This window comes from Strongylocentrotus purpuratus, unplaced genomic scaffold, assembly GCF_000002235.5.
Source record: "Strongylocentrotus purpuratus isolate Spur 01 unplaced genomic scaffold, Spur_5.0 spur5_contig_852, whole genome shotgun sequence".
Classification (NCBI taxonomy): domain Eukaryota; kingdom Metazoa; phylum Echinodermata; class Echinoidea; order Camarodonta; family Strongylocentrotidae; genus Strongylocentrotus; species Strongylocentrotus purpuratus.
The window spans coordinates 71,800-98,927 of record NW_022145560.1 but is presented as its reverse complement, the minus strand read 5'-3'; the positions used below and the strand labels follow the sequence as shown (position 1 = coordinate 98,927).

The window sequence follows — 27,128 nt, the reverse complement described above, 5'->3', positions numbered from 1 at the left end:
CCGCAAAAGGGGGTTATATGCATTGGTGGTAACGGTCATACGTGTCACTCTTTGGGGGGGGGGGGGGGGGGGGGGGGGGTAAGCGGACAATTTTTTTTTTTTTTTTTTGGAGTTTCCCAAAAAATCGCAACGACTTAGCCACCCGAAAAGTCGCAGTGGGGGGGGGGGGGGGGGGGGGGGGGGGGGGGGGGGGGGGGGGGGGGGGGTAGTGAGCACAATTTTTTTTTGGTCCTCGAAAATTTTAAAAATTTGCACCCCCCCCCCCCCCCCCCCCTTGAGCGCCAGGGGAGGGGGGGCCAACCCCGAAAAAGGTAAAAATCGCGTGATTTTGCATGATTTTTTTTCTCAAGGGGGGGGGGGGGCCCGGGCCCTGGATCCGCCACTGCCTCAAACTTTCCTGTAGCTTTAGTGAGCTAGATTTCAATAGCATATCGAGTATGAAAAGAGAGCAGTTGGGAACAATAAACCGAATACCAGGGATCTTCGACTCGAAGGAAAAACAAGTGCACAGGTGGGTGTGTCCAGCTAGCCGCTGTATCATTACCATCATATTCTAACTGCACATTTTGATGAACTATAGTGTTATCCCCAACAAAGATTTCTCAGAGCAAGCTGAAGATTTTCTGCTGGAAAATAGGCCCGTGATATAAAATAACCATGTCAAGCAAAGATGTTGAGCTGAGTAGTGTTTCTGATGTTAGAGCTATCATTAAAGAGGAGCCGAAGAAAAATGAATCGCCGCAGTCGTCGTCGTCATTACTCATCGTTATTCTCGCCATTGGGCTGATCATCGGGATCGTCGCTCTCGTCATCGCCGCAGTGAACCTTGGGAGAGGTGGTGGTGGTGGTGATATCATCATAAATCAGGGTGGAACTGAACAACAAGGTTAGCCTGAAGTTTACTATCTATTCTCATTTACATCTCAATTCAGTTTATTTAACCATAAAAATGAAACATGTACATACAAATGAGTAATATAGTAAACATAATACGGTAAAGGACACCCTAAGAAGCAAATTGCTTGTGGTGGGGCCTTAAAAAGAAAAAGAAACTACTTACTACACATAAATTATACAGTTTAAAAACTTTAAAATAACATGATACAAACACACATATACATACACACATACATTCAAAATATCCTTCTCAGCTCTAACTTGTTGAAAAATCTCCATGCCTAACTATGAATTTTCTTCGTCCTTATCCGCTTTCGAGGTATTTATTAGCAACAACAATCATATAGGCCCTATACATACAATTTTAAACACAATCAAAGTTTTACATCAACCATTGATAGAATTTTTTGAATTTCACCTTCTGTTCCAAATTTATAGTTACTTACACTTTACAAATATGATTTCACCATGAACTTAAAATCCATAAAGGATTTGAGTTGTATTTTTTTATCTTTGAATGTACATTTTATATAATTTCGATAGATTGTATATACTGTGCTATGTTGAAAATAAGATTGAACATATCCTGTTATCCCTAATTGTACACATTTGAAACTGGGACAAAAATTCCAGCTGAAGGAGTCTGGTAATTAATGACAAAACATTAGACCAAAATGATATAGTTGACGGTTCTTCAAAAACTCATGCACTCAATATTGATTTGTTGTTGTTGTAGTTATAGAAGAGTTATATCATCTCCTGTTTTAAGTGTGATTAAATCATCTTCCTTTCGTTTGCATTCAATGTTATTTTTTCTAGATCTCATCTTATTCAAAAAGTAAACAGGAAAGGATTGCATATTTCACATCAAATAATAACTGAGAGGAATAAATTGAGTTGTTTAGAATACACGGTTCCTTCAACTCCAGTAAAGCATAGAGAGTCAATGCTAAAGCGTATTGACCTCTAGCACTGCATACATGCTGTGAGGCAGTGACCTAGAAGTCTATACACAAATACACACACCACACAATATCGCATAGACTGTACACAATCATGTCGATGCAGCTGTAAGCCACTAGACTTACAATTTTAATTTTTAAATTTTTCTTGTTAACATCAGTAAGTTGAAATAAATGTATTTTACTGCTATTTAGGTGTCATCAATTGTCACTAAAGTACTGATTTTGAGTGAAATCAGTTGAGTTTTGTACAGTGGTGTTTGAAATGTTGAGAATCAAAAGCACAGCTTTTACTACACAGCCAGGATAGTGATGCTCCTATGTGTGGTTCCTTCCATTTACCGTCTCTCATCACATTTTCTACTCTCACTATACCAGTCTGTTTCAAATTGTTGAATATCAACATTATGATTATTAAATATTGTATTACTATTGTTACATAGAATTTAATTTTTCAATATTTTTTACTTCAAATAAACCGACATACCATATCATTGACCAAATACATAGAAAGTAAAAATAGAAACTAGGTTACTTTTTTTTACAAAGATGATCGATATCTTTCAAAGAAATATTATATTAAAAATATAAAGGGATCTCTCCAACTTTAGAGAGCTAATATCTAAAAAGAAGTTTCCACCACGTTCACTTTCTTGTAGTAACCTACTTATCAACGATATCTTAAGCGACCGAACCTTTGATTCTAAATGTATCATACCTAGACCACCTTTTGGGGGTCTTTTTACACACATAATGACATATAGGTATCGAATCCTTCCAGGGGGTGTTTCACAAAGATCTTAAGTAGAACTTAACTCTATGTTGGACTTAAAAAATATGGAGAGACATTTGTAGCCTTAAAATAAAATATAATAAAAAGCAGAAATTAAAGTATTTTAGACTTTTCATAAATTCCACATCAAGAACATGAAATCTCCTTGATAATAGAAAATATGAATGAATTTAATCAACATTTTATGCCTCTAAAAGTAACTTTAACAAAATATTTTCAAAGATGCAAACGGCTTTCCATAATTGTTAAGTCCAACTTAGAGTTAAGTTTGACTTAGAATCTTTGTGACAAAAAAATGAAGGGGGGGTTAACCCCAACTTCCAACCCCCCCCCCCTGCGTACGCTCCTGCATATGCGTGTTCCCAGCACCCCCCCCCCCCCCTTTCAGCAAAAGTCCGGTGTGTAAAGTCAATACGGGCAGATCTTTTTCTTTGTTACGAGCCGGATATTGTGGGAACACGCATGCGGTACCCCCGTTCCCGGAGGCGTATTTTTTATTTACACGCTAGAGAGGGGAGTTTCTTGATTAATTCCAATGAAACCGCTCGCGAAGAGTCTAGGACTGGATCGGAGAGCTCGCGAGTGCTACACGCTAGTGTGAATTTACATCAAGGACAAAGTTTGCTTAACTTTGTCTTGAAACACTTGAATGGTTATGGAACCTGTTTGTGTTTCTAATCTTCAAATGTAACAAACACTTCAACATATTACCAAGACATCTCATCACCATAGCCATTGTAAAACCATATATTAATGATACATGAAAAATATAGATTGAAGCAATTCTCGTCAATTGGCCGTTTCCTGAGTGCAGGGGCGTCGCTAGACCATTTTCAGTGGGGGGGGGGGGGGGGGGTATAGAGGCCAACGATTACCGACAAAACTAGCCACCAATAAGGACAAAATTAAATGTCCAATATCTACAAATTCAACCCTATAAACCTGGGGCCGAAGGCTAAATTGTTGTTCCTATGGACTATAGTACTTGCATATGCGCAAAATGGTCATTTTTCTCGACGACATAAATATACGAATTATTTCTTCAATTTAGTCAGCATCATAGCTATATATATTAATGCAGGCGCGGAGCTAGGATCTTATTTGAGGGAGGGGTGGTAGTGAGCAAGAGAATCACTTAAAAGCGCGCTCATTACGGGGGTGTGGGTGATGGGCCTCCCGCGCGAAGCGCGGAAGGTTAGACGTTTCCTTAAATTATTAGGAAAATAAGACGATTAATGGTACCGTTTTCGACTGTTAATCCTTGGCTGAATGAAGTTTCCCCCACCCCTCCCGCGCGAAGCGCGAAAGCTATGACGTTTCATTAAATTATTATTAAAAGAAGACGGTTTGCTGTACCGTTCTCGACTGTTTATCCTTGTCTGAATTCAGTTCCCCCCTCCCGCGCAAAGCGCGGAAGCTTTGACGTTTCATTAAATTATGAGAAAAAGCAGACGATTCGGTGTACTGTTCTCGACTCTTAATCCGTGTCGAAATTCAGTTTCTCCCCCTCCCGCGCGAAGCGTGGAAGCTTTGACATTTCATTAAATTATGAGAAAAAGCAGACGATTCGGTGTACTGTTCTCGACTCTTAATCCGAATGAAGCTTCCCCGCGGAAGTTTTGACGTTTCATTACATTATTAGAGAAAGAAGACGATTCGTCGTACCGTTTTCGATTCTTAAACCTTTTTTGAATTTAGTTTCCCCGAAAATTTTAAACCTCTGATTTCTTTAGCTGATATTATAGGAAAGTGAAACTTCGAGAAAATACAAGTATTGTAGTTGTAGTCACTCTGGAAGTCGTCACAGCGGATAAGAAGTCACAGTTCGTAGGGAAAAAAACTTGTCGGCCGACCGACAATATACATCTCACCGACTTCAAACTTCTGGATTGATATAGTACACGAGGATCGAGCAAGAACACCGACACAGCTGACCCGACACAGCAACATAGTTACCCGTGTCTTTCTTGCTCCCTCGACGAAACGACTCCACCCAACAACCCCCTTCTCTCTTTTACTCCCACTCCTCCTCTCTCAGACTCTTACCTCCCCTATCTCTTCTCTCTTTCACTCCCCGTTTCTTTTGTTTCCCTTTCACTCTTTTTTCTTCTTTTTTTCTTTCTTTTCTTTCTTTTCCTTTCTTTCCTCTCCTCCCTCTTTTTCTTTTTTCTCTTTCTTTCCTTTCTTTTCCTTTCTTTTCCTTTCTTTCTTTTCTTTTCATTTTATTTTTTATTTTATTTCCCTTTCCCTCTCTTTTTCCCCTCTCTTTTTTCCCTCTCTTTTTTCCCTCTCTTTTTTCCCTCTCTTTTTCCCTCTCTTTTTTCCCCTCTCTTTTTTTCCCTCCCCCTTTTCTCTTTTCCCGACGGCAGCGCAATTTTACCGACAATATACTGACAGGTGGGGGTGTGTGGGGGGGGGGGGGGGTCGCACCCCCCCACACCCCCCCCCCCACCTGTCAGTATATTGTCGGTAAAATTGCGCTGCCGTCGGGAAAAAGAAAAAAAGGTGTCGCACCCCCCCCCCCCTTTTGGCGATGCCCCTGCCTGAGTGTGATTTATATAATGGATTTTGAGTAATATTTGCATTGATATACCCGAAATTGAAGAATAGATACAGTGCATAAACTGGAATATATGGAGATGTGGAGAAATCAATTAAGTTGGAGATCAATTGGAAGGAAGTAACGAGGAATATAAAAGCAAGGGAGACTGGGAGATGAGGAAAGCAAGAAGTTATTGACATTGAGAGATGACTCGCCAAATAGCCTTGCATTAATGAATCCTTTATATAATGTTGTCTTGAGAGAAAGTAGACGATTTTTGTTTTAGCTGGAGATTAGTGTGAGTATTAGAAATATCGCTAATAGAATTAATGAGAAAGATTTTTTTAAATCGAGATCAATACATGTATTTAGATGGGGAATCTCCAACTGGCATTTATGTGCGATGTCACACGTGGGGGTAACGCATGTTACACACAGACATATGAGAAGAAGAGAGAGAATAATGTACAAGAGAAGAAGATAGAGGAAAGAGGAAAAGGAGAGAGAGAGGGATAAATAGAGAGAAAGAAAGAAAGAAAAAAGGAAGACCATGAAACTTAAATTTACACTTAGGCTGAGTTGGCTCGACATGTGCCTAAAGCACAACAATACGAAAACAGAAGTGATATATAATTGTCTTAAGAGAGAAAGATAGGTTATTTCTAAAATGAAATGAAAGGGGCTATGTGACTTTCAAGGAGGAAATTACAATTTCTATCGCTCGTAACGACTATTTTGAATTTCCTATATTTTTGTATAATTCAAGAACTTCCTGGGGCTCCGCCCCAAGACTCCCGGCAAAGGCAAATTATTTACACAATTTCTTGCTGCCTGATGCCTCGAGATCACTGGACTCTGACAGGAGCGAAGAAAGGTAACAATGTATAGCAAGAATTCCTATTCAGTGAAGAATTTATCCTTTTTATTATGAAAGACTCCCGGCAAAGGTTCTCCCCCTGCACCCCATCCATAAAGATAGAAGTGGTTCCCATGACAACCAAATTGGAGAGAGTGAGTTTTTTGTAGTTCACTGAGATCACTGGAGCGAAGAAAGGTAACAATGTATAGCAAGAATCCCTATTCAGTGAAGGATTTATCCTTTTTATGCAGATGCATTCTTCTACCATTCTTGACCAGAAGTGCGTTTCAAACTCAATGATGTGGGCATCATCCCATTGAATGTTGTGTCCAGTATTAAGGGCGTGTTCAGCTATTTGCTGCCTTATAGTGAGGGCTTAAAAAGAGCACACAATAGGGGCAGTGCAATTTGAAGGGATGGATTAGAGTTTATTTCTAAAATGAAATGAAGGGGCTATTCGACTTTCAAGAGCGATAACAACTCTAATCCATCCCTTGAAATTTAAAGTGCATTGCCCCCATTGTGTGCTATTTTCAAAGAGCACATAAAGCTTTCAGATTGAACATTCCATCTCATAAAATTGTCTATAAGAGAGAAAGAAATAACCTCACTTTCTCCCTTCAAGACAATTTTCTCTCTTGAAAGTCAAATAAACTCGAGAGCATCCTGGGGCTCTGCCAGGCCCCTCAAGCTCTGCCATGTACGGAATATCCATTAGGCAAAATAAGCCCACTAAATAATTAATATATATTCAAACGTCATAGCGATTCATCCAAATAAAAAATCTACGTAAGAGGCATTTTGAAAGTTTTAAGAAAATTCCTTCTAATTCCAGGAAATTGGGTTTTCTTTTCGGGAAACTCTATTTAAACGAGTGGAAGCACTGACGGCTCTGTTTTTTAAACTATAACAATTCTCCTTGGATCAGATATTTGACCAAAAACAAGCCTCATTATCTTCAGTATACAAGTGTCATTTCGGACCTTACTGCTTTCATAGAAATCACTTCCGGACCGTCAAAGAAAAAGTTTGAGAACCCCTGGCCTACACATTTTTATACACATCAGGACCAACTTGACAAGGAGAAAGTTATCGATCTCGAGTGTCAATTTTCATGACTTTCTTCTTTGTTCGATTTCTATAATCTCCCCTCCCTGGATTTGTTTGTTTCCACTAAGACCAACTTTTTTTTTTACAAAGGGGTGCCAAAAAGTACGCGTGAAAGGAGAGAGAGAGAGAGAGAACGATAGAGGAGATACAAATATAAGGTCAAGAAAGAGACTAGAGAAAAAACGGGAAAAGGTGAATTAAAGGGAACATTTTACCAAACACATAGAGAAGGAAATGAAGAAAGACATCAAAAGGAAAACAAAGCAAAAGAAGAAAATAAAACAGATTGGGAAATAAAGACATACACGTTAAAGCTTTGTGCTCAGGGCGGCACTCCCGAGGTGGGGGGGGGGGGCCTTTTCATTAATTACTCTATTTCCTTCTTATAAAGTCGCCTTTTCCCTTTAAAAAAAATATATAACAGCCCCTTCCCCTTTTCATAAATACTCCTTTTCACCTCTGATAAATGCCCCTATACATATCTGATAGGTGCCCCCTTTCCTTCGACAGATGCCCCTTTTCCTTTCTCATAAGTACCTTTTTCATCTCTGGTGAGTGGCCTTTTTCAGGTTCGAGGTTTATTATGACATGTGCCCCTTTTCTTTTCTAATAAGTGTCCCTTTTCTTTCTGAAAAAATACCACTTTTTCTTTCTCCATAACATACGCCCCTATAGAGCGACTTTAAACAACTTTTTGATTTATTTCCCCCAAAGCTCGCTCGCATTTATATTTGGTATAACCGTGTTACTTATGAAATGTATTTTCAGTCTTTCATGATTAAATTGTGCTTAAAGGTAAAGACCAGTTTTTGAAACGCCACTCTCTCAAAAATGAAATGGAAGCTCTCATTAACAATCATGTGAAAGAATATGTTTTGACTAATACGTGATAATACAAATTTTGCCGGGATACCGCCTACTAATTGATATATTTGGTAAATTATTATATCTATTCGGACCAAATATATATCGCACACGTGGTCGCGTAGTCCCATATACATCTTTCTGTGTACAGTGCTTGTAACTTTACCAAGACTGGGCCAAATTTCTTATCATTTTGATGATTCCAGAACCTTGCAGTACACACCAATACTTACATGCTAGATGATTAACCTTTTCTATTCGATTCCACAACGTTTCTTTCACAATGCAATCGCATCTTTAAAACCCATCAGGATTTGTTGTTGTTTTTCTCATTTTGAAACTTTTCGCCCTCGACGTCACAAATCTTAGATTTACATTTTGATGTTTCCCTTTGTAGGTGCCCCTTATATTCCAGAAAGTGCCCTATTTTGATGGTGACCCCCCCCCCCCTAATTTTGAAAATGCTCCACCGCGCCTGTTTGTGCTTAAACTTTTTTTTTTGTTCAACTCATACTCCTGACCGTCTATCGTCGAGTCAAAAGACTGAAAGGTCCTTTATATTTAACGATATTTAACGATATTTGGTTTACGGTTTATTAAATACTGAACCTGGCAGCCCGTTGGCTACATTACATTCAATTTACATGATAAAACAACTGAACTTGCACTGTTGCACATCAATGTTAATAATAATAATAATAATAATAATAATAATACACAACATTCATTAGGCGCTTAATACTGGTGTTTCTAAGCGCACCATAGTCTGATTAAAAATTACCAACCAAAACTTATAATAAACAGACAAATTATAAATCTGTTCTTTATTCAATAAATCATGCATAATAATAATAATACAAATAAAAGTAAAATAAAAATAAAAATAAAAATAAGATCAAACATAAGGTCAAACATAAGATCAAACAAACAAGCTATGTTCACATATTGCACTGAGAGATATAGCAAAAAAGGAGAGTAAAAGGAGAGTGGGAGAAAAGGAGAGTTAGAGAAGAGGGAATCGAGAGTTGGATAGTAGAAAGAACGAAGTAAAAGGTAAGAAACAGGTAACAGTGTGAGAACAGGTAACCGTGGGAGACTGAGAAGGGGCGGGAGAAAGAGGAAGAGAGAGAATTAGAGGAAGTATAATGACTGTGTATGGAAAATTACAGTTCATAGTGCCACGTTTATAATGTCATTCATACAGATTAAAACAGTTAAAATACAATAAATGAAGTTATACTTTTAAGGAAATGGTAATGCGCATGCGGAAATTGTGAGTAATGCGTAAACTATCAAAATATCACACTCAAGATTTAAACATACTATATTTCAGAACCAGACTTTGAACATGTATTGTGTGAACTTAAATAATGGTATCTTACTGAAGAAGGTGAAAGATAAATTCAATCAGACATTGGAGGAGTCGAAATGAAAGAAGGAAAGAAAAAGGCAGGGTAGAGAGGAGAAAGAGAGAGAGAGAGAGAGAGAGAGAGAGAGGGGGGGGGGGGAGATAAGGAGGACAGAAAAGAGTAGGTGAGTAGGTAGATAGGCGTATGAGAGAGAGAGATGAAAAAGTTAAGTAAGAGTACGTAATACCTATTGTTCAGGGGGAGGGGGGGGGGGGGGGGTGATCTATTCATTCATCCCCCCTGAACAATAGGTATTACGTAAGGATTTACGCCCATGCATTCACTGAAGTATGAGGTATTCATTTGTATCATAATCGCTGAATCCGCGATAATAGGGACTTTTAGATTTGCGTGGACTAATACGTGTGACGTCCATTCAAGGCAGTGCATAACAAGGACGTCGATCGTAGCAATCCCCATTGTCTTCATGCGAATCTAAAAGTCCCTATTCTATTCCTGTCTAGAATATTAGGCTTGGCTACAGTTTCGAAACTATAGCTCCACACTTGTCGGTCTGTTCACGTCGAACTCTGTTTTAACTGTAAAGTCTTTGCGTAGGTTTAGGTGTACTCGTACTTTCATCATGAAAGAGAATAGAGTAACTGTTTTATTGGTTTGTTTACTGGCTATCATCAGCATCACCGCGCTGGTGCTCGGGGTCTTGGGTTTAACTAAATCCAACGGAGCAGGCACGGGCGGGGCGCAGCCAATCAACATCTACACGCCTGGATCGTCCGGTGCAGGTATGTATTGACACACGTACTATTGCCCATAAAGTTAGATATTTGTTTCCCTATCTCTTTTCGTGAAATGATGTTGGCACAAGGGCGGTTCTAGCTTTTTGCTAAGGGGGGATGACCCAATGACGACGCAGGGCATCTTTCACGAGCCGCATAGCGACGAGGCAATTTTGTTGTTGTTGTTGCTATTTTGAACCCCCGTAAGGCGTAAGTGATTTTTTACTAGCATCTACTAACACAACGGAGACCATAAAAAGCAGTGCATGATAACGTCTTTGTAAATCAAGTAACGGTTTAGTCCGGGTCTGGACACATGAGGGCGTTTTCTATGCACATCACATTTTCACTTGGCAGGTCAAGGGGTGAGAGGGGGGGGGGGGGGGGGGGGGCGGGGGAGGCCCGGCTGCGTATTTTTTATTAACACGCTAGCGAGGGGTATTTCTCGATTAATTCCAATGAAACCGCTCGCGGGGAGCCTAGACTGTATTTTAAAACTTTATAGAAGAATGCATCTGCATAAAAAGGATAAATCCTTCACTGAATAGGGATTCTTGCTATACATTGTTACCTTTCTTCGCTCCAGTGATCTCGAGGCAGCAGACAGCAAGACGTATGAATAATAAAAGGTCCACGGGAGGGAATAGCACACAATGGGGGCAATGCACTTTAAATTTCAAGGGATGGATTAGAGTTTTTAGCACTCTTGAAAGTCAAATAGCCCCTTCATTTCATTTTAGAAATAAACTCTAATCCATCCCTTTAAATTGCACTGCCCCTATAGTGTGCTCTTTTTAAGCCCTCACTATAAGGCAGCAAATAGCTGAACATGCCCTTAATACTGGACACAACATTCAATGGGATGATGCCCACATCATTGAGTTTGAAACGCACTTCTGGTCAAGAATGGTAGAAGAATGCATCTGCATAAAAAGGATAAATCCTTCACTGAATAGGGATTCTTGCTATACATTGTTACCTTTCTTCGCTCCAGTGATATCGAGGCAGCAGACAGCAAGACGTATGAATAATAAAAGGTCCACGGGAGTGGTTGTTAGAAGCTTAAACTACAAAAAGCTCACACTCTCTCCAATTTGGTTGTCATGGGAACCACTTCTATCTTTACGGATGGGGTGCGGGGGGGGGGGAAGAGCCTTTGCCGGGAGTCTTTAATAATAAAAAGGATAAATCCTTCACTGAATAGGGGTTCTTGCTATACATTGTTACCTTTTTTCGCTCCTGTCAGAGTCCAGTGATCTCGAGGCAGCAGACAGCAAGAAATTGTGTAAATAATTTGCCTTTGCCGGGAGTCTTGGGGCGGAGCCCCAGGAAGTTCTTGAATTATACAAAAAAAAAATAGGAAATTCAAAATAGTCGTTACGAGCGATAGAAATTGTAATTTCCTCCTTGAAAGTCACATAGCCCCTTTCATTTCATTTTAGAAATAACCTATCTTTCTCTCTTAAGACAATTATATATCACTTCTGTTTTCGTATTGTTGTGCTTTAGGCACATGTCGAGCCAACTCAGCCTAAGTGTAAATTTAAGTTTCATGTTCTTCCTTTTTTTTCCCCTTTCTTCTCTCTATTTCTCTCTCTCTCTCTCTCTGTCTCTCTCCTTTTCCTCTATCCTCTATCTTCTTCTCTTTTACATTATTCTCTCTCTTCTTCTCATATTTCTGTGTGTGACATGCGTTACCCCCACGCAGGGAGATGTCCAGGTAATATGTTGATGTGTTTGTTATATTTGAAGATTAGAAACACAAACAGGTTCCATAACCATTCAAGTGTTTCAAGACAAAATTAAGCAAACTTTGTCCTCGATGTAAATTCACACTAAAGCGTGTAGCACTCGCGAGCTCTAGCTTCGATCCAGTCCTAGACTCTTCGCGAGCGGTTTCATTGGAATTAATCAAGAAACTCCCCTCGCTAGCGTGTTAATAAAAATACGCGGCCCGGCCCCCTCCCCTGGGGGAAAAAAAGAGGTAAAAACACGTGATTTTTACCTTTATTTGGAAACAGGCCTCCTCCCTTGGTGCTCAAGGGGGGGGGGGGGGGTTGCGATTTTTAAATTTTCTAGGGCCAAAAGATAAATAAAAATGTTTAGACCATATGGGTAGTAGACTTATTATAATTAGACCAAATGGAAATTGTCCCAAATAAATCAGGCCTGAAAACCCGATTTAAATCGGTTTCCCGATTATTTTTTTATTTTTTAGAAAAAATTTTAACCAGATTTTTTTTCTTCTTCCCTCTTTTATCCTGATTTTACCGATTTCCCGTTATTTTCTCTAATCTTCCCTATTTTGCCCTATTTCCCCCCAATTTTCTTACTCGAAAGGGGGGAATGTTGTTAGATGCCATTTTTTCCCCGCGAATCACCCCTGATAAATATTAGCTGAAATGGCCATTCGACCAAATGATTGGACCATGTGAATAGTAGACAGGACTGGTGTAGACCATATAGGAATAGAATTATTGGGGTAATAGGCGACCTAGGACCCGTTTCACAAAGCCTTTTTTTAATGACAAAAGACAAAAATCAGTGACAAATCTGTTGATAACCAACCAGAAGCAAGGATTTCAGTAGTTTAAAACAAAAACTATCGTTTGTCACTGATGACAAGTTTTTTTAAACGCCCCCCTGGGGTTGTAGCCCAAATGGCACTTCATCCAATAGCTGATTCTACACCAGACAGTAGGGGTAAGAAATAAGAAATATTTGTCGATGGAAGCTTTTCATAAACTCAGCCTCCTTTTGAAGCTTTCTCCACAATATCCATCCAATTTGTGTGAATCGATTTGTGGGGCTCTTCTTGTCACACACCGAACCGCATCTAGGTCAGTCTGGGTTTATCCGTCTGGAATTGCATTGTAGTGTAGTGAAGTGCGTTTATTTGCTGTTTATGTATTCATGACATAATATTTTTAGAGCTATTTTGTATCTTTCCTTGATTCCACCCCCGTTTATAATAAGCACGATAAATGAACATTTTATGTTATTTGTGTTAGTCTGGGAATCACCTTGATAGGCCTGCTGGTCTTTGTGTTTCCCACCACATTATGAGGAATGTTTCTTTCAAATCTTTGTTTTATACACGTATATAGGTCTATATTTATATATATTATATATACATACAGGCCTATATGAACGCACAGACACATACACTTAAAAAAAAGTAATTTTGTTTTATTCCTCCAAATACAAACATACAATTTAATTTAAAAAATATACGTTTTCAATATTGATTGCTTATCCATAAACATAATTAAACAACAACTCATATGCAGTATAATTATATAACTGAGCAAATATTCAGTGTTAGTAAACTTAAAGTACATAAACATAAGTTATAAGTCAACTGTACATATTATTCACTTATAATAACAACAAATATATTATTAAAACAACTGGAGATTATTTTACTGGGACTCCCAGATCCCCCTCCCTCATACACACACACACACACACACACACGCACACACACACACACTCCTCAGTGGATGTCTGCTAACATTCTCTACTCAAGAAAAATATACTAAATAAGTAAGATATGGCTGCAAAATAGAGTTACACTTTAACAAGCTCACGGTGGAGAGGAAAACAAATCTTAATTAATACTAAGCTGCTCCCACTTTAAAAAATGTAATCCCAGCTTTCCTATTCTAATGGCTATTTTCTTTTCCTCATCCCTCTTATTAAATATAGTTTTCTTCATCTTTTCTAAAGCTGGTACTTGTCCCGCCAATCTTGACATAAATAAAACATACTTCACCATGAAAATCATAGTATTACAGATCTTTGTTCTATTAGAACTACCTGCCAACTCATACACAGACACCCACACACCCACACACACCTACATATGTTGATTGTATTTCGTTGTTTTTAACCAAATGGGGAAATAAACTTGAATTGAATACTGAATTGAATTGATTTATCTTTTTTTCTTTTTTCTTTCTTTGAAACAGTTACTAGTGACGAGAAGATCTGGATGATCGCTATCGGCCACTACGGTAGCAACGTTGAATACTTGTAAGTTAACTTTATAATAAATATGCCATACGGTAGGAACATTGAATACTTGTAAGTTAACTTCATAATAAAAAGGCCATGTACTATGGTAGCAACGTTGAATACTTTTTAGTTAACTTTATAATAAATAGGTCAAACTGTGGTTGCAACGTCGAATACTTGTCAGTTAACCTTTAAAATACATAGGCCATACTATGGTAGCAACGTTGAATACTTGTAAGTTAACTTCATAATAAAAAGGCCATGTACTATGGTAGCAACGTTGAATACTTTTTAGTTAACTTTATAATAAATAGGTCAAACTGTGGTTGCAACGTCGAATACTTGTCAGTTAACCTTTAAAATACATAGGCCATACTATGGTAGCAACGTTGAATACTTGTAAGTTAACTTCATAATAAAAAGGCCATGTACTATGGTAGCAACGTTGAATACTTGTAAGTTAAAGGTAAAGACCAGTAATGGTCATGCGATTGCATTGTGAAAGAAACGTTGTGGAATCGATCAGAAAAGGTTGATCATCTAGCATCTAGCATCTGCAAGGTTCTGGAATCATCAAAATGATAAGAAATTTGGCCCATTCTTCGTAAAGTTACAAGCACTATACACAGAAAGATGTATATGGGACTACCCTATCTCTCTCACCAGACCATGAGAGAGATAAATTTACCAAATATATGAATTAGTAGGCGGTTTCCCGGCAAATTTTTTATCCTCATGTATTAGTCAAAACATATTCTTTCACATGATTGGTAATGAGAGCTTCCATTTCATTTTTTGAAATTGGGGCGTTGCCAATACTGGTCTTTACCGTTAACTTTATAATAAATAGGTCAAACTGTGGTTGCAACGTCGAATACTTGTCAGTTAACCTTTAAAATACATAGGCCATACTATGGTAGCAGCGTCGAATTCTTGTGAGTTAACTTTATAATAAAAAGGCCATATGCTATGGTAGCAACGTTGAATACTTGTAAGTTAATCTTTAAAATGAATAGGACATTATGGTCCAATTCGCAAAATTACTACGCCCAAAATTCACATTTTAAGCAGTTGCTATCTCAGAAATCCCCAAACAGCACCATGAAAAGAAGGGTTTCAATAGGCTATTATATGAAAACATCAGTCAGCTAGATTAAACAAAAACATGAACAAAAGACAGTGGTATGCCCTCACCCACTTAGTACCTTATTGCATTAACATCCCGTTATCGATGTTTTGTCATAACTTAATCACAATTATAATTAATAAATGACACAATTTTGTAAAGCTTAGACCCTCCTCTTTTATATGATGTATATATGATGCCTATCTTATGCATGTGTGATTAAAAACAATTTGAAAAAAGGGTACCAAAAGTCATTGGGCGAACGGTATCTAAATTTCAAAAAGAAAATCACATTTCCAGAAGGTTCATTTTCTGTCCTTTCATAATTATGACACCTCAATCAGGAAAAATGAGCCAGGAATAACAAAGTTCTGTTTGTGTGAAGAAATGCTTGCATTTCCATAATGTTATTAAACCAATTAGTTTTCGCTGGCTGCCTGCCGTAGTAACAAAGAACAAACTATGTTTCGTGCATGACGACCAGCCCCGGGATCAGCCGTGCATGAAGTCTTTCGTCTTGAAGTTCTTTGTTGTTAGGGCAGCTAGCAGACAGCTAGTGGAACGGATTCTCGGTTTCGTTTTTTTCTGGGACGGGGAGATTATGATTGCAGGAAGAATGTTATTGATACCGGTGAGGCTACCCTGGATATATACGACATAATCTATTATACGGATTATTATTACAACATACCAGTTCATGGTTAGCACATTTAATTTAGTGCAATAACCCTGAATATCCACATATCTTAAAAACATGAAGAGGTCCGACTTTGTACATTTTGAAATATTCACTCCTGTACCGATGGAGCCATGGAGGTGCTATATAAACAGCCTTTGTTACCCCTTTTAAAAAAATACTTCCACCTGTATATCATGCCCCCCCCACTCAGTGTTATTTAGGGTACGCGTATGCTTGTTCCCTCTTTTTGAAAGCACCCCCTATCTGAGGACTGCGAAACTGTATATTTTGTCCTCTTTCTTTGTCCGTCATATTCATAGTGTCTGTTCATGTTCAGACTGCAACCGTGAACTGGCTTATGTATTTGACGTTATTATTGTATAGCTTCCGCTGTATACGCCCCTTTGTGTACTCAGGCGCATCCCACGCAACAGCCCACTTCTTCCCCAAGTTCCTTGTAGTAATGCGCCCCTGAATATAGTAATTATCTTCGTCGGGCTTGTACGTGTTTAATAGCGATCTACGTGCCAAGGCGCCTCCATTTAAAAAAACTTGTCATCAGTGATGAATGACAGTTTTTGTTATAAGCTAGTGAAATCCTTGCTTCTGATTCTCCAAAAATCCTCCTGCCGAACTGACTTGTTATATTTATGACTCACCCCTGCAAAACTTCCACTCTGCTAAAATTCTTGGTGTCATCGTGCAATCCAATCTGAAATGGGATCTACATGTCACTGAAATCCTCCAAAAATGGAATAGAAAGTTGTATATGTTTAGGCTTCTGAACGATATGGACTGTCTTAAGCTGATTTGAAACTGGTATATACTAATAATAATAGTGGCTACTTGTATAGCGCACAGGTCCACCTTTCGGTGCTCATGGCGCTTAGAAAAGAGTACATGTAACAGGCATAAGAAAGAGAAAACAATAAACTGAAAAACAAATTCGGAATTCTCCTAGACATAGTAAATTAAAATATTGCAATAATTACAACGAAAGAAACAAATAGGTTTTTAGTTGTAATTTGAATGTTTCTGTCGATGACAGTTGACGTAATTTTAGAGGGAGCTTATTCCACAGTTTTGGACCCATGGCTGAGAAAGCCCGTTCCCCCCAAGCATGTTTTATTCTGGGTGTATTAAGTAATAGTGTGTCTGATGAGGAGCGAAGACTTCGTGTGGGGTTGTATTTTGAAACAGAGTTGCTCAGGTATGCAGGGGAAGAAAGAGAGTAAACTGAATGATGTACAAGTAACATAATTTTAAAATAATCCTTTTTTCAACTGGCAACCAATGGAGAGAACGGAGAATTGGTGATATGGAATCAGATTTCTTAGTGAATGTTAATAGGCGGGCTGCAGAATTTTGAAGTCGTTGCAGTTTTGTGACATCTTTTTTTGGAAGGTTACAGAACAATGAATTTGCAAAATCTAAACGAGAAGAAATTAAAGCATGAATTAAGATCTCAGCCGCAGGTTTAGATAAACACTTTCTTATGAAACTTAGATTACGTAATTGGTACCTTACACTCTGTTGAATATGTGTTATGTGACTACGAAAGGACATTTCCTGATCAAATATTACACCCAAATTACGAGCTGTTTTTGATGGAGTGATACACGTTTTTCCAATATGGAGATGACACGATTGATAGTCAACCTTCCCTAACATGTGCTTGGAACCTAATAATAAAAACACAGATTTATCATCATTCAGCTTAAGGCCATTAGATATTAACCAGGATTTCAGTTCTTCTAGACATTTTTCAAGTTTTGAAACGGCTGAGGACAGTGAAGACATTGTAGGTTTAAAAGAAAGATAAATTTGGATGTCATCTGCGTAGCAATGGTAACTAATACAATGTTTGTGAAATATCTTGCTGATTGGTTGCATATAGAGAGAAAAGAGCAGTGGTCCTCCTACCGAACCTTGGGGTACACCATACTTCATAGTAGTTTTACTAGAGGTAGAATTATCAATTTTTACATACTGAGATCGTTCAGAGAGATATGATATAAACCAATTAAGGGCGGTACCCTTGATACCTAATGATTTCAGCCTTCGAGTCAGGATAGAGTAATCTACTGTATCGAAAGCTGAGCTCATATCTAACATAACAAGAGCAGTAATATTACCGCAATCCAGTTCTCTAAAAATAGTATCAGTTAAGTTGACAAGTAATGTTTCCACACTATGACCAGGCCTGTAGGCAGATTGACATGGGTCAAACAATTCATTATCTCGCAAATATGCAGTCAGTTGTGAGAAAACAACCCGTTCCAGCATTTTACTCAAAAAAGATAAGTTTGAGATTGGGCGGTAATTCTTGAGACACTCCTGATCTAAGCCCGATTTTTTCAAGGTTGGATGGATGACAGCTGTCTTACAAACCTGTGGGACAATACTTGAACTAAGGCTAGCATTAATAATGCTTGTGATGACAGGTGCCAAGACTGTGCTGCACTTCTTAACCAAATCTGTTGGGATTGGATCAAGCTCACATGATTTATTTGGTGAGTTCTTGATAAATGTTTCTATCTCACTGATAGTGACCGACCGAAACTCACTCAACTCTGATTCGACTTCACAAACAGTGTCATCTAGCTGTACAACATGCGTTTGGAAGCATTGTCGGATTGTTAGAATTTTATCTACAAAATATTGATTAAAACAATTGGCAAGCTTCAACCGATCACCATGAGTGAGATGTTCTGGTAAAGGAGATGGTTGTTTTCTATGTAGTAAATTATTAGCAACTTTATACAGTTTCTTTGTGTCTTTCCCACAATCCTCAACTTTTTTTGAGTGATAGAGTGACTGAGCAATCTTAATCAAGGCTTTTACATGTTGTTTTTGGGTACGATACATCTGCTTGTGAATCTCCAGTTTGGTGGACCTTGATCTTCTTTCTAATTGTCTACGAAGCAGTTTTGCTTGAGCTATTTCTTGGTTATACCATTCAGTATTCGGGTGAATTGTAACACGGAGCTGCTTCTCAGGTGCCAACGTATCAAGTGCAGATGTGAGTAAGGTATTATACAAATTAACTTCTTCATCTACACTATTTGCATGGCTATATTCGTCCTGTCATTGAATGCTGTGCCCCAGTGTTTAATGATGGGCTTAAACGGAAACAAATAAGAAGCTTGGACAAGCGAGTAGCCAGGATTTCATTTTAGGGGGGTGCGCGGTAGGGAGCACGCGAAGCGTGCGAATCACTTAAAAAGCGCGCGTAGCACGCTCCCTAAGGGGGTGGGAGCAGGGAGGGGGAGTTTCCCCCCTCCCGCGCCGACCGTAGATTTTAGTGTCGATCGCAAAGGGCAATACAACATCTTGTTTACGCCTAAGTCTTGCGTCGCTTATATCGTCTGTCTACCAATTCAGCATATTTAACAAAATAATGCAGATTCTCAAAAGAGAGTCGAAATTCCGCACGCTTCGATCACATCTTTGAAAGTATTGAACTATATAGTGGGAATTAGGAATTGGGTTAGGCACTGTTGGCACGTTGACATTGAGTAGCTATCAAGGCGTTGATTAAAAAGCAGTACGCTAGGGCAGAGAGTTTTCAGTTTAGTATCGCTTTAAAAAGTTTCATGTTGCATTCTCATCTGGACATGCCGCTCTCAAGAGTTATATGAACATTTAATCTTCGCTTTCTCATTGACCTTTCTTGACCTTGACCTTTCTTGACCTTGACCTTTGATTTTTGACACAGGGATGAAGAGACTTACACCATCCGGGGATTTAACCCGGACATATTGGATGCGGGTAAGAATAAGAAGCACTTGGTTTTTATCGAAAATAAAATCACTAATGATATTATTTTGTCTCGCAATGTATGGTCAACAAGGGATCAATAGATCACCACGTTTCGTGTGCCGCTGCAACACTTCGTCAGGTGATAAATTGTAAGCAAAAAAAAAAGCTTATACACAATGTAGTTAAACAAAATATAGAATTTTAAGATTTCGGATAAGTCGAATATTAACGATTAATCATCGATTTTTTGTAACGGTTTTGCTTCATTGCCTCATTGCCATATGTATATTTTCAAGTAAGCGAACATCGCCTATCGTAATAGGCTAAACAAAATAAGTGTAAAGTTCATTAATAAAGTCTCCGTTCGAAGCAGTGCATCCATCTACACCACATAAACTTTCTGAACAGGTTCACAACATATTGATTTATATCCTTTTCTCTGTAAACGGTTCTGACTATTTACACAGGCAAGTGCATCAACGTTTCATAACCTGTATCAGTTTATTTACTTCTCTTTCAATATCACAAGTTTGCGCCATCGCTAACAAGAACTGCAAATTGGTATACGACGTCTATGGCAACTGTTGGGACAGCAACGCAGGCCAGCGGCCCAGGGGCGGCCAGGGGCTAATGGGAGGCTGGTATGACGGTTGCTCGGGTGAGTACTGCAAAGGGCATTTTCTCTAAAAATTACTTCTCTCCACCCAGGTTGTGAATGGGTTCCCGCCAGGATGTGAGTGCCACTGTTATTAGATTGGCATGTGCAGGCCTGTAAATAGTGCACCGAGTAGAGAAGAGACTTGGGCGCAGGCTGCAAAGTGGAGGACCGTAGATATTGTGTACATTAACAATTAAATACTTCTACTCCTAGTACTACTACTACTGTACTACTACTACTGTACTACGACTGCTACTACTGTTAATAATTCGACTACTACTTCTACTACTAGAAGTAGTAGCAGTAAAACTAGTACTAAGAGTAGAAGTATTTAATTGTTAATGTACAGTCGAAAGTATAGTCAAGAAATATTGTTTTAAAGCTTACGTTCAATCTTGAGAGGGAGCGATACAACATTAAGAGTTTATTATTTACAATTTCATCACTTTAGACTCGATTTCAACCGCTACAACGATCATTGAATATTGTGAAATCGCACATGCTTCTAATATGTTCATTTCAACCAAATTTACGATCCCATACCAACATTTTGTATTACCTTTCAGGTTGGATCCAAACATTTGACCGTCTACTAACATACTCCTTCACCAAACCTTACATGGAAGCTTCCAAAGTTGCAATATATGCAAAGAACGGCAGCACACTCCCGTACGATGATTTGACAAACCGGAAGGTCGGGTTCGCTGACGGCTGGGCCTACGACGAGTTCTGTCTAGCCCGATACACTGATATTGAGGTATAGTTGGATTTGATTTGATTTGATTGTTTGATAAATGTGTTTTAATTTCTTTTGTTTTGTGTTTTTTTGTTGCTGTATAGTGGAGGCTAAGTTACCTATTTCCCGATATGAATCAATACAAAATCATCCGAAATTTGATGGCTCTTTGTTTCTTTGCAGGGTTCGCGTCTTGCTCAAGGCCAGATCATACATTTCGCCTCAGCAGACAGACTAGTTGAAGCACTCAACAATGGAGAGGTTAGTAAGTAATAACAGCTGACTTGAATATTTGATTTAATTTCATGTATTGTTTTATGATGTCTTCATACAATAATAATCAGTAACAATATGAGCATTTTAATACATAGTGGTAATATGTTTTCAAATCACGATGAATAAGACAATTTATGAAACAAAATGTTGGGAACGAATGATTTGACATGGCTAATCTAGAAGAAATGCAAAGTAAGCTCGAAGTACATGTAGCTCTTTAAAGCCCCACTGTCCTACTTGTAGCTACTTGCTCCCACTAATATAGAAAACTTTTGCCAATTGGTGCCTGTTGTTCCCCCATGATCCTCTTTTTCTTATGAAAGTTGAGAGCTGAGTTGATGAGATAACCACCTGTCAGTGACCTGGCTGGGTGGTCTAATCCCTTCTGGCCCAGCAGTATTGACAGCCTTTAAGTTATGATAATACAGTGACAGCAAAATACGATAATATAAACAGGCGAAAAACGACACTTTACTTAGACTTTCAATGGCAAACAATTACAAAAAGTGATGGCCCATCAATTGACCGACAGCTCGCGTGACCGACTCCTCCCAGTCTAGCGCCGCTCTATCGGGCATTTTGAAAAGGTGTTAGAGGCAGTGGCGGATCCAGGGGGAAAAAATCATGTAAAATTACGTGATTTTTACCTTTTTGGGGGGTTGGCCCCCCTCCCCCCCCCCCCCCTGGCGCTCAAGGGGGGGGGGGTGCAAATTGAAATTTTTTTGAGGATCAAAAAAAAAAAATGTGCTCACTACCCCCACCCCCCCTACTGAACGACTTTTCGGCCGGCGCGATTTTCAAATTTTCGGGAGCAAAAAAAAAAAGTTGGGCCCCCTCCCCTAAGAAATCCTGGATCCGCGCCTGGTTAGAGGTACCATGAGACCGACATGTCGACGGCCTTCTGATCAGAACCCCGTTTCATAAAACTTGTTATCAATAACAAGTTACAAGCTACTGTTATAAGCTACTGAAATCATGGTATCTAATTGGCTGAGAGCAAATTTGTCATAGAAATTTTGCATTTGTTATTGAAAACAAGATTTATGAAACACCCCCCTGTAGTTCTTTTTTCAAAGGATCTGCCATTCGGCCAGGTACCCGTTTCCCAAGGCCTTTGATTTGATTTGATTTGATTTATTTTTCCAATCAAATATTTATAAATTTAAATTAAATGTATAAACTATACAGTATAACAATATAATAATAGAGCAAATAAATTATACAAGTAACGAAATACGTTCGTAATATATCAAGTTAACAGAGTACATTAAAGTTTGAGAATAAGACAAAGTATTTTAAATTGCTTGATTTAACTAAGAGGGGGAAAAGGGAATCTCAGAAAATCTAGGCTTGTTGAGCGAGATTCCCCGTACTAGACCATCATCAGCGTGCATCAAATCCTGCAAATGACAAAATTAGAGACAAATCTGCCGATCAGAAGCAATGATTTCAGTAGATTTGTTTTGTAAAATGGAGCCCTGAAATGGGGCCTAGCTGATCTCATGGGCTCGCAGTCTTATAGATGACACGATGTTTGATACTTTGTTTGGATTAGGATTCCGTAGTTAAACAAAGTTATTATCATTGTTGGTGATATAATTATCATCATCATTATTTTTGGTAACTATAATAACTGTTTTTATTATTATTATTATTATGATACAGTAGGCTTGCGGGTGCACCATGTGAGAAAGAGAGAGAGAGAGAGAGAGAGGGTTGAGGCCTGAAAAGGACTCTAACTCGGTAATCTTTCTTGGGGGTGTGTAGTCCTGAAAAGGACTGTTTGTTATCTTTCTTAGCTTATAGTTCTAAGGAGAACTATAGCGCTTGGAGAGGATGAGTGGCTCGACGTTTCGAACAGGTTGACTGTCCGTCGTCGGGAGTATTATTATCGGCATTATTATTATATTAGTATAATAATAATCATTATTATTATCATTGTTATTACTATTGATATTATTAGATTCGTTAATATCGGTAGTATTATTAATGATGATAAAATAAAACAGGGCCTACTTTTTTCTATATTTCCTTAGGCTATGTCATCTTTGGTTCAGTCTTCACGCAGTAAACAAGCGCTTTGATATGAATTGCACCGCCAAACTTTCAAAATCTATGATTATATAGGTCTAAGAAAATGGGCCTATACTTACCTTCTTTTTTCATTATTTCTGTAGGTTGATGTCATCTTTGTCTCAGCCCTAGGTCAATATGAAGAAGACACCACCTTGATGAAAATCACGCCACCAGACTTCGATAATAAGTGTCTGAAGGGAGGGAATTCCATCATGACACGTCACAATAACCCCGATTTCGTCATCTGGTGGAACGACGCGTTTGATCTCCTTGTCCAGAGAGGGCGCTATGATGAAATCTGTAAAACGGTCTCTGAGAGGCATGGTAAGATAGAACTAAGTTTTTTTAAGATTAAAAAAAGAAAAGAAAATAGAACTAAGAGATGCAATAAAAATTTCAGGCCATTCGGAAGAAAGAGACAAAAGAGGGGAAGAGAAAAAGAAAGAGAAAATGGAAAGGGTTGGGGAGAGAGAGAGAGAGAGAAAGAGAGAGAGAGAGAGAGAGAGAGAGAGATAGGGAGAGAATGAGTGTGAGAGAGAGAGAGAGAGAGATAGGCAGAGAATGAGTGAGAGAAAATAGTGGAAGGGGGAACAAATCAACTATTTATGCTTAAGAAACACAGTGCATACCTAAAGTTGGGTTTCATGGTACATGTTCAGGTAACAAATAATAATTGTTCATTTCGAAACAACGTATCTTTTCTAATACTGAATAAAAGCTACCCTTATTAATATCCAAAGTTAATAACTAATAATCAATACATGGATGATGGCTTTCTTTATGTTTGATGATTATGCCTTGAAGTATGAAGCAGTAAAATACATTTTTACATTTTTTCTCTCATTCTATAGGCCATATCCCAGGGAGGGATTATACTGAGCTTTGTATCGGCTATTAGCACGCTTCTGATTGGAGGAAACCGTTTATCACGTGACTGCAGACATGAATATGACGCCATTTTGTTGACGTCATTTTCCTTCAGCGTCTCTCATTTTTCATTATCGTTTGAGTGATGCATTAATTACCAATATATGCTCAAAATATGTTTTTATTATATGTTTTGTCGTATCCGTGAAATGGCTTTATTTTGTAATCTTTGCTTTAGAATTATTTTCCAGTTCATACTGTTAATTTTGGTGATAGTTTGTAAAATTGCGTAACTTTGACTAACCTGATTTTAAAATAATTGTATTAAAGATATATTCATTTATATGGCACTCTCACACAATAAGTATCACAGCGCTTTACATTGTACAAAGGTGGAAAATCAGTTAAATAAATACGTCTTCAAGTGCTTCTTAAAGGTGTCTATAATGTGGGTCTGTACGGATGATGTTTCGGGGCAGTTGATTTAATAGGCGGGGTGCATACACTATGAATATGACGGACAAAGAAAAAGGACACAATATACAGTTCCTCATTCTACCCTCAACAATTGCTGTGGTAGACAAAGGAACATCCCTCCACTGTGTACAACAGGTGAATATGCATGTGACACCTGTTCTACACACGTTTACATATTAATAGCAGTGAAGGGATGTTCCTTTGTCTACCACTCTAATTGTTGAGGGTAGAATGAGGAACTGTATATTTTGTCCTCTTTCTTTGTCCGTCATATTCATAGTGATATAACGATTGAAAATCATTGTCATCTGTCTATTAGGATGTTCTGGGTATATGGAAGAGAGCTGTCTATTCATTGTGATGAATATATCATCATATCGTAACATGAATGTATTGTTATAAGACTTGATTTATATACTTTATAGGGCAACATTTAGGACCATTAGGAGCCAGAGAATATAACACTGAGTTCCTATGGGGAGTATCTTTATTCAGATGGTCATATCTCAGACAATATTTAACATATTCAATTGGTTTTCGACATTTGGACATTATTTTTGATGTTCTTTCGGAAAATGAAGAAAAAATTGAGAAATTCTAAAAATAGATTTTTATGACGTCACAGCTTCGGTACTCAATTCAGCTCCACTTAAAAAAAGAACATGGTGACCGCTACTTAATTATTTAACTAAAGATAACAATACATGAGCCGGCTGATTGTGGGTAATATAAGCAACACGAAAATGCCAACAAAAAAGCCAACATCGGCATTGGCTGAAATACGACGTAAAAGGCATTATTTCGTTTTTTTTCAACGGTTTTCAACGGTTTTTTCCAAATTTGTCAAAATATCTAATATTTGTGGTGGTACACAAGTATTAGAAATCGTTATATTTCAGCTGTCTCTGAACCGATTTTGATCAAACAAAGATGATTTTGTCATTTAAATATTATGTTCTTTCAAATTTGACACTCAGTTTTTCATTATCTCTCAAAAAAAATATTTTGTGTAGCGCCCTCTGCAACAGAACTCAACTATCCCTTTTAGTGAGGTATTCCGAATTGAATTAACAAAATTAATAAAGGACTCTGTATGCTATATTTCTACTATTTTCTTGTCAACAACTATATGATAATGTTTGGTCGGTGAAAATGTAATTATACGAAATAAAGAGATTGGGAAAATGGAATTTCAGAAATTTGCCTGCTTCTCTATAAATTCTAAGTCCGTGTAAATAAACGTTATGCTTATAAGTATTTCAAAGAAACATTTCTGTAACCATATCTTTAAGCATTATGCCTTGTACGTGTTCTCTATGTGGGATGTAAAATAGGTTACATGCGATTACCCCGCCCCCGCCCCCCCCCCCCCCAAAAAAAAGGGGGGGGGTAAAGGGGAAACGGAATGTGAAAAGAAAGTGACATCCCTTCCCGTACGTGTTTTACCCTAATTTTTCCCTAATTAATTTGCATTTTCATCTTTTTGTGATGAACAAAAACAAAAAATTGTCCCTGAATGAACCCGGTACCCACCCCCTTACCCAGTTTATGTGCCTTTTTATCTGTGCTAGACGTATACCCCGAGTCTTGCTAATTATTATGTCAGGATGTATGCTATGTCATACATTGATTTATATTTTCGATCGGAGCGTACATCTGATGAGGGTAAACTCAGCGAACAGAGAGAAAGATGTTTTGATCGCCATGTGAGGGTGTGTGCAATAACTCGCCCAAACATAAATGGGACGGAGATTTAAGGAAGATCACCGAACTTGGAAAAGTTTTACTCTAAAAACGAAATACATGTACACCTTACTTGGAAGAATCAGAAAGAGGGAGAGAGAGAGAGAGAGAGAGAGAGAGAGTGGTGAGATAGATAGAGAGAGAGGGAGAGAAAGAGAGAGATAGATAGAAACAGAGAGAGAGAGATATATAGATAGAAACAGAGAGAAAGAGAGAGATAGATAGAAACAGAGAGAGAGAGAGAGATATAGAAACAGAGAGAGAGAGAGAGAGATAGAAACAGAGAGGGAGAGAGAGAGGGAGAGAGAGACATAAAGATAAGGGGATTTATTCCAATAATGTACATGATGTAGTAGCGTGTCTTTTGTACAAAAGAGTCAATTTTCAGCATGGAACATTTTTAGTACAATTCTGATTTATATGGAATAGTAGTTGAATTAAAATGGTAATAGCCCTTTAGTTTATGGTCTGAAATGCTGAAAGCAAGTCACCCTAGACCTCCCTCCAACGCCTCGTCCCCTCTCTCTCTCTCTCTCTC

The 27,128-nt window shown here is 38.3% G+C and overlaps 1 protein-coding gene across 2 annotated transcripts; it reads left to right on the top strand.

The window, feature by feature from the left end:
• The first annotated feature begins 422 nt into the window (after positions 1 to 422).
• Positions 423 to 24,806, top strand: LOC756858. 2 transcript variants are annotated; one of them, XM_001196747.4, is made up of 8 exons: positions 423 to 886; positions 14,145 to 14,208; positions 19,714 to 19,766; positions 20,287 to 20,415; positions 20,982 to 21,172; positions 21,335 to 21,412; positions 23,605 to 23,827; positions 24,355 to 24,806. In XM_001196747.4, the coding sequence occupies exons 1-8, from the start codon at positions 658 to 660 to the stop codon at positions 24,399 to 24,401; spliced, it is 1,014 nt and encodes a 337-aa protein (XP_001196747.2). In that variant the 5' UTR covers positions 423 to 657; the 3' UTR covers positions 24,402 to 24,806. The 2 variants fall into 2 exon arrangements, with proteins under 2 accessions (XP_001196747.2, XP_003728506.1); XM_003728458.3 differs by lacking the exon at positions 423 to 886 and adding an exon at positions 9,912 to 10,179.
• Positions 24,807 to 27,128: the final 2,322 nt, after the last annotated feature.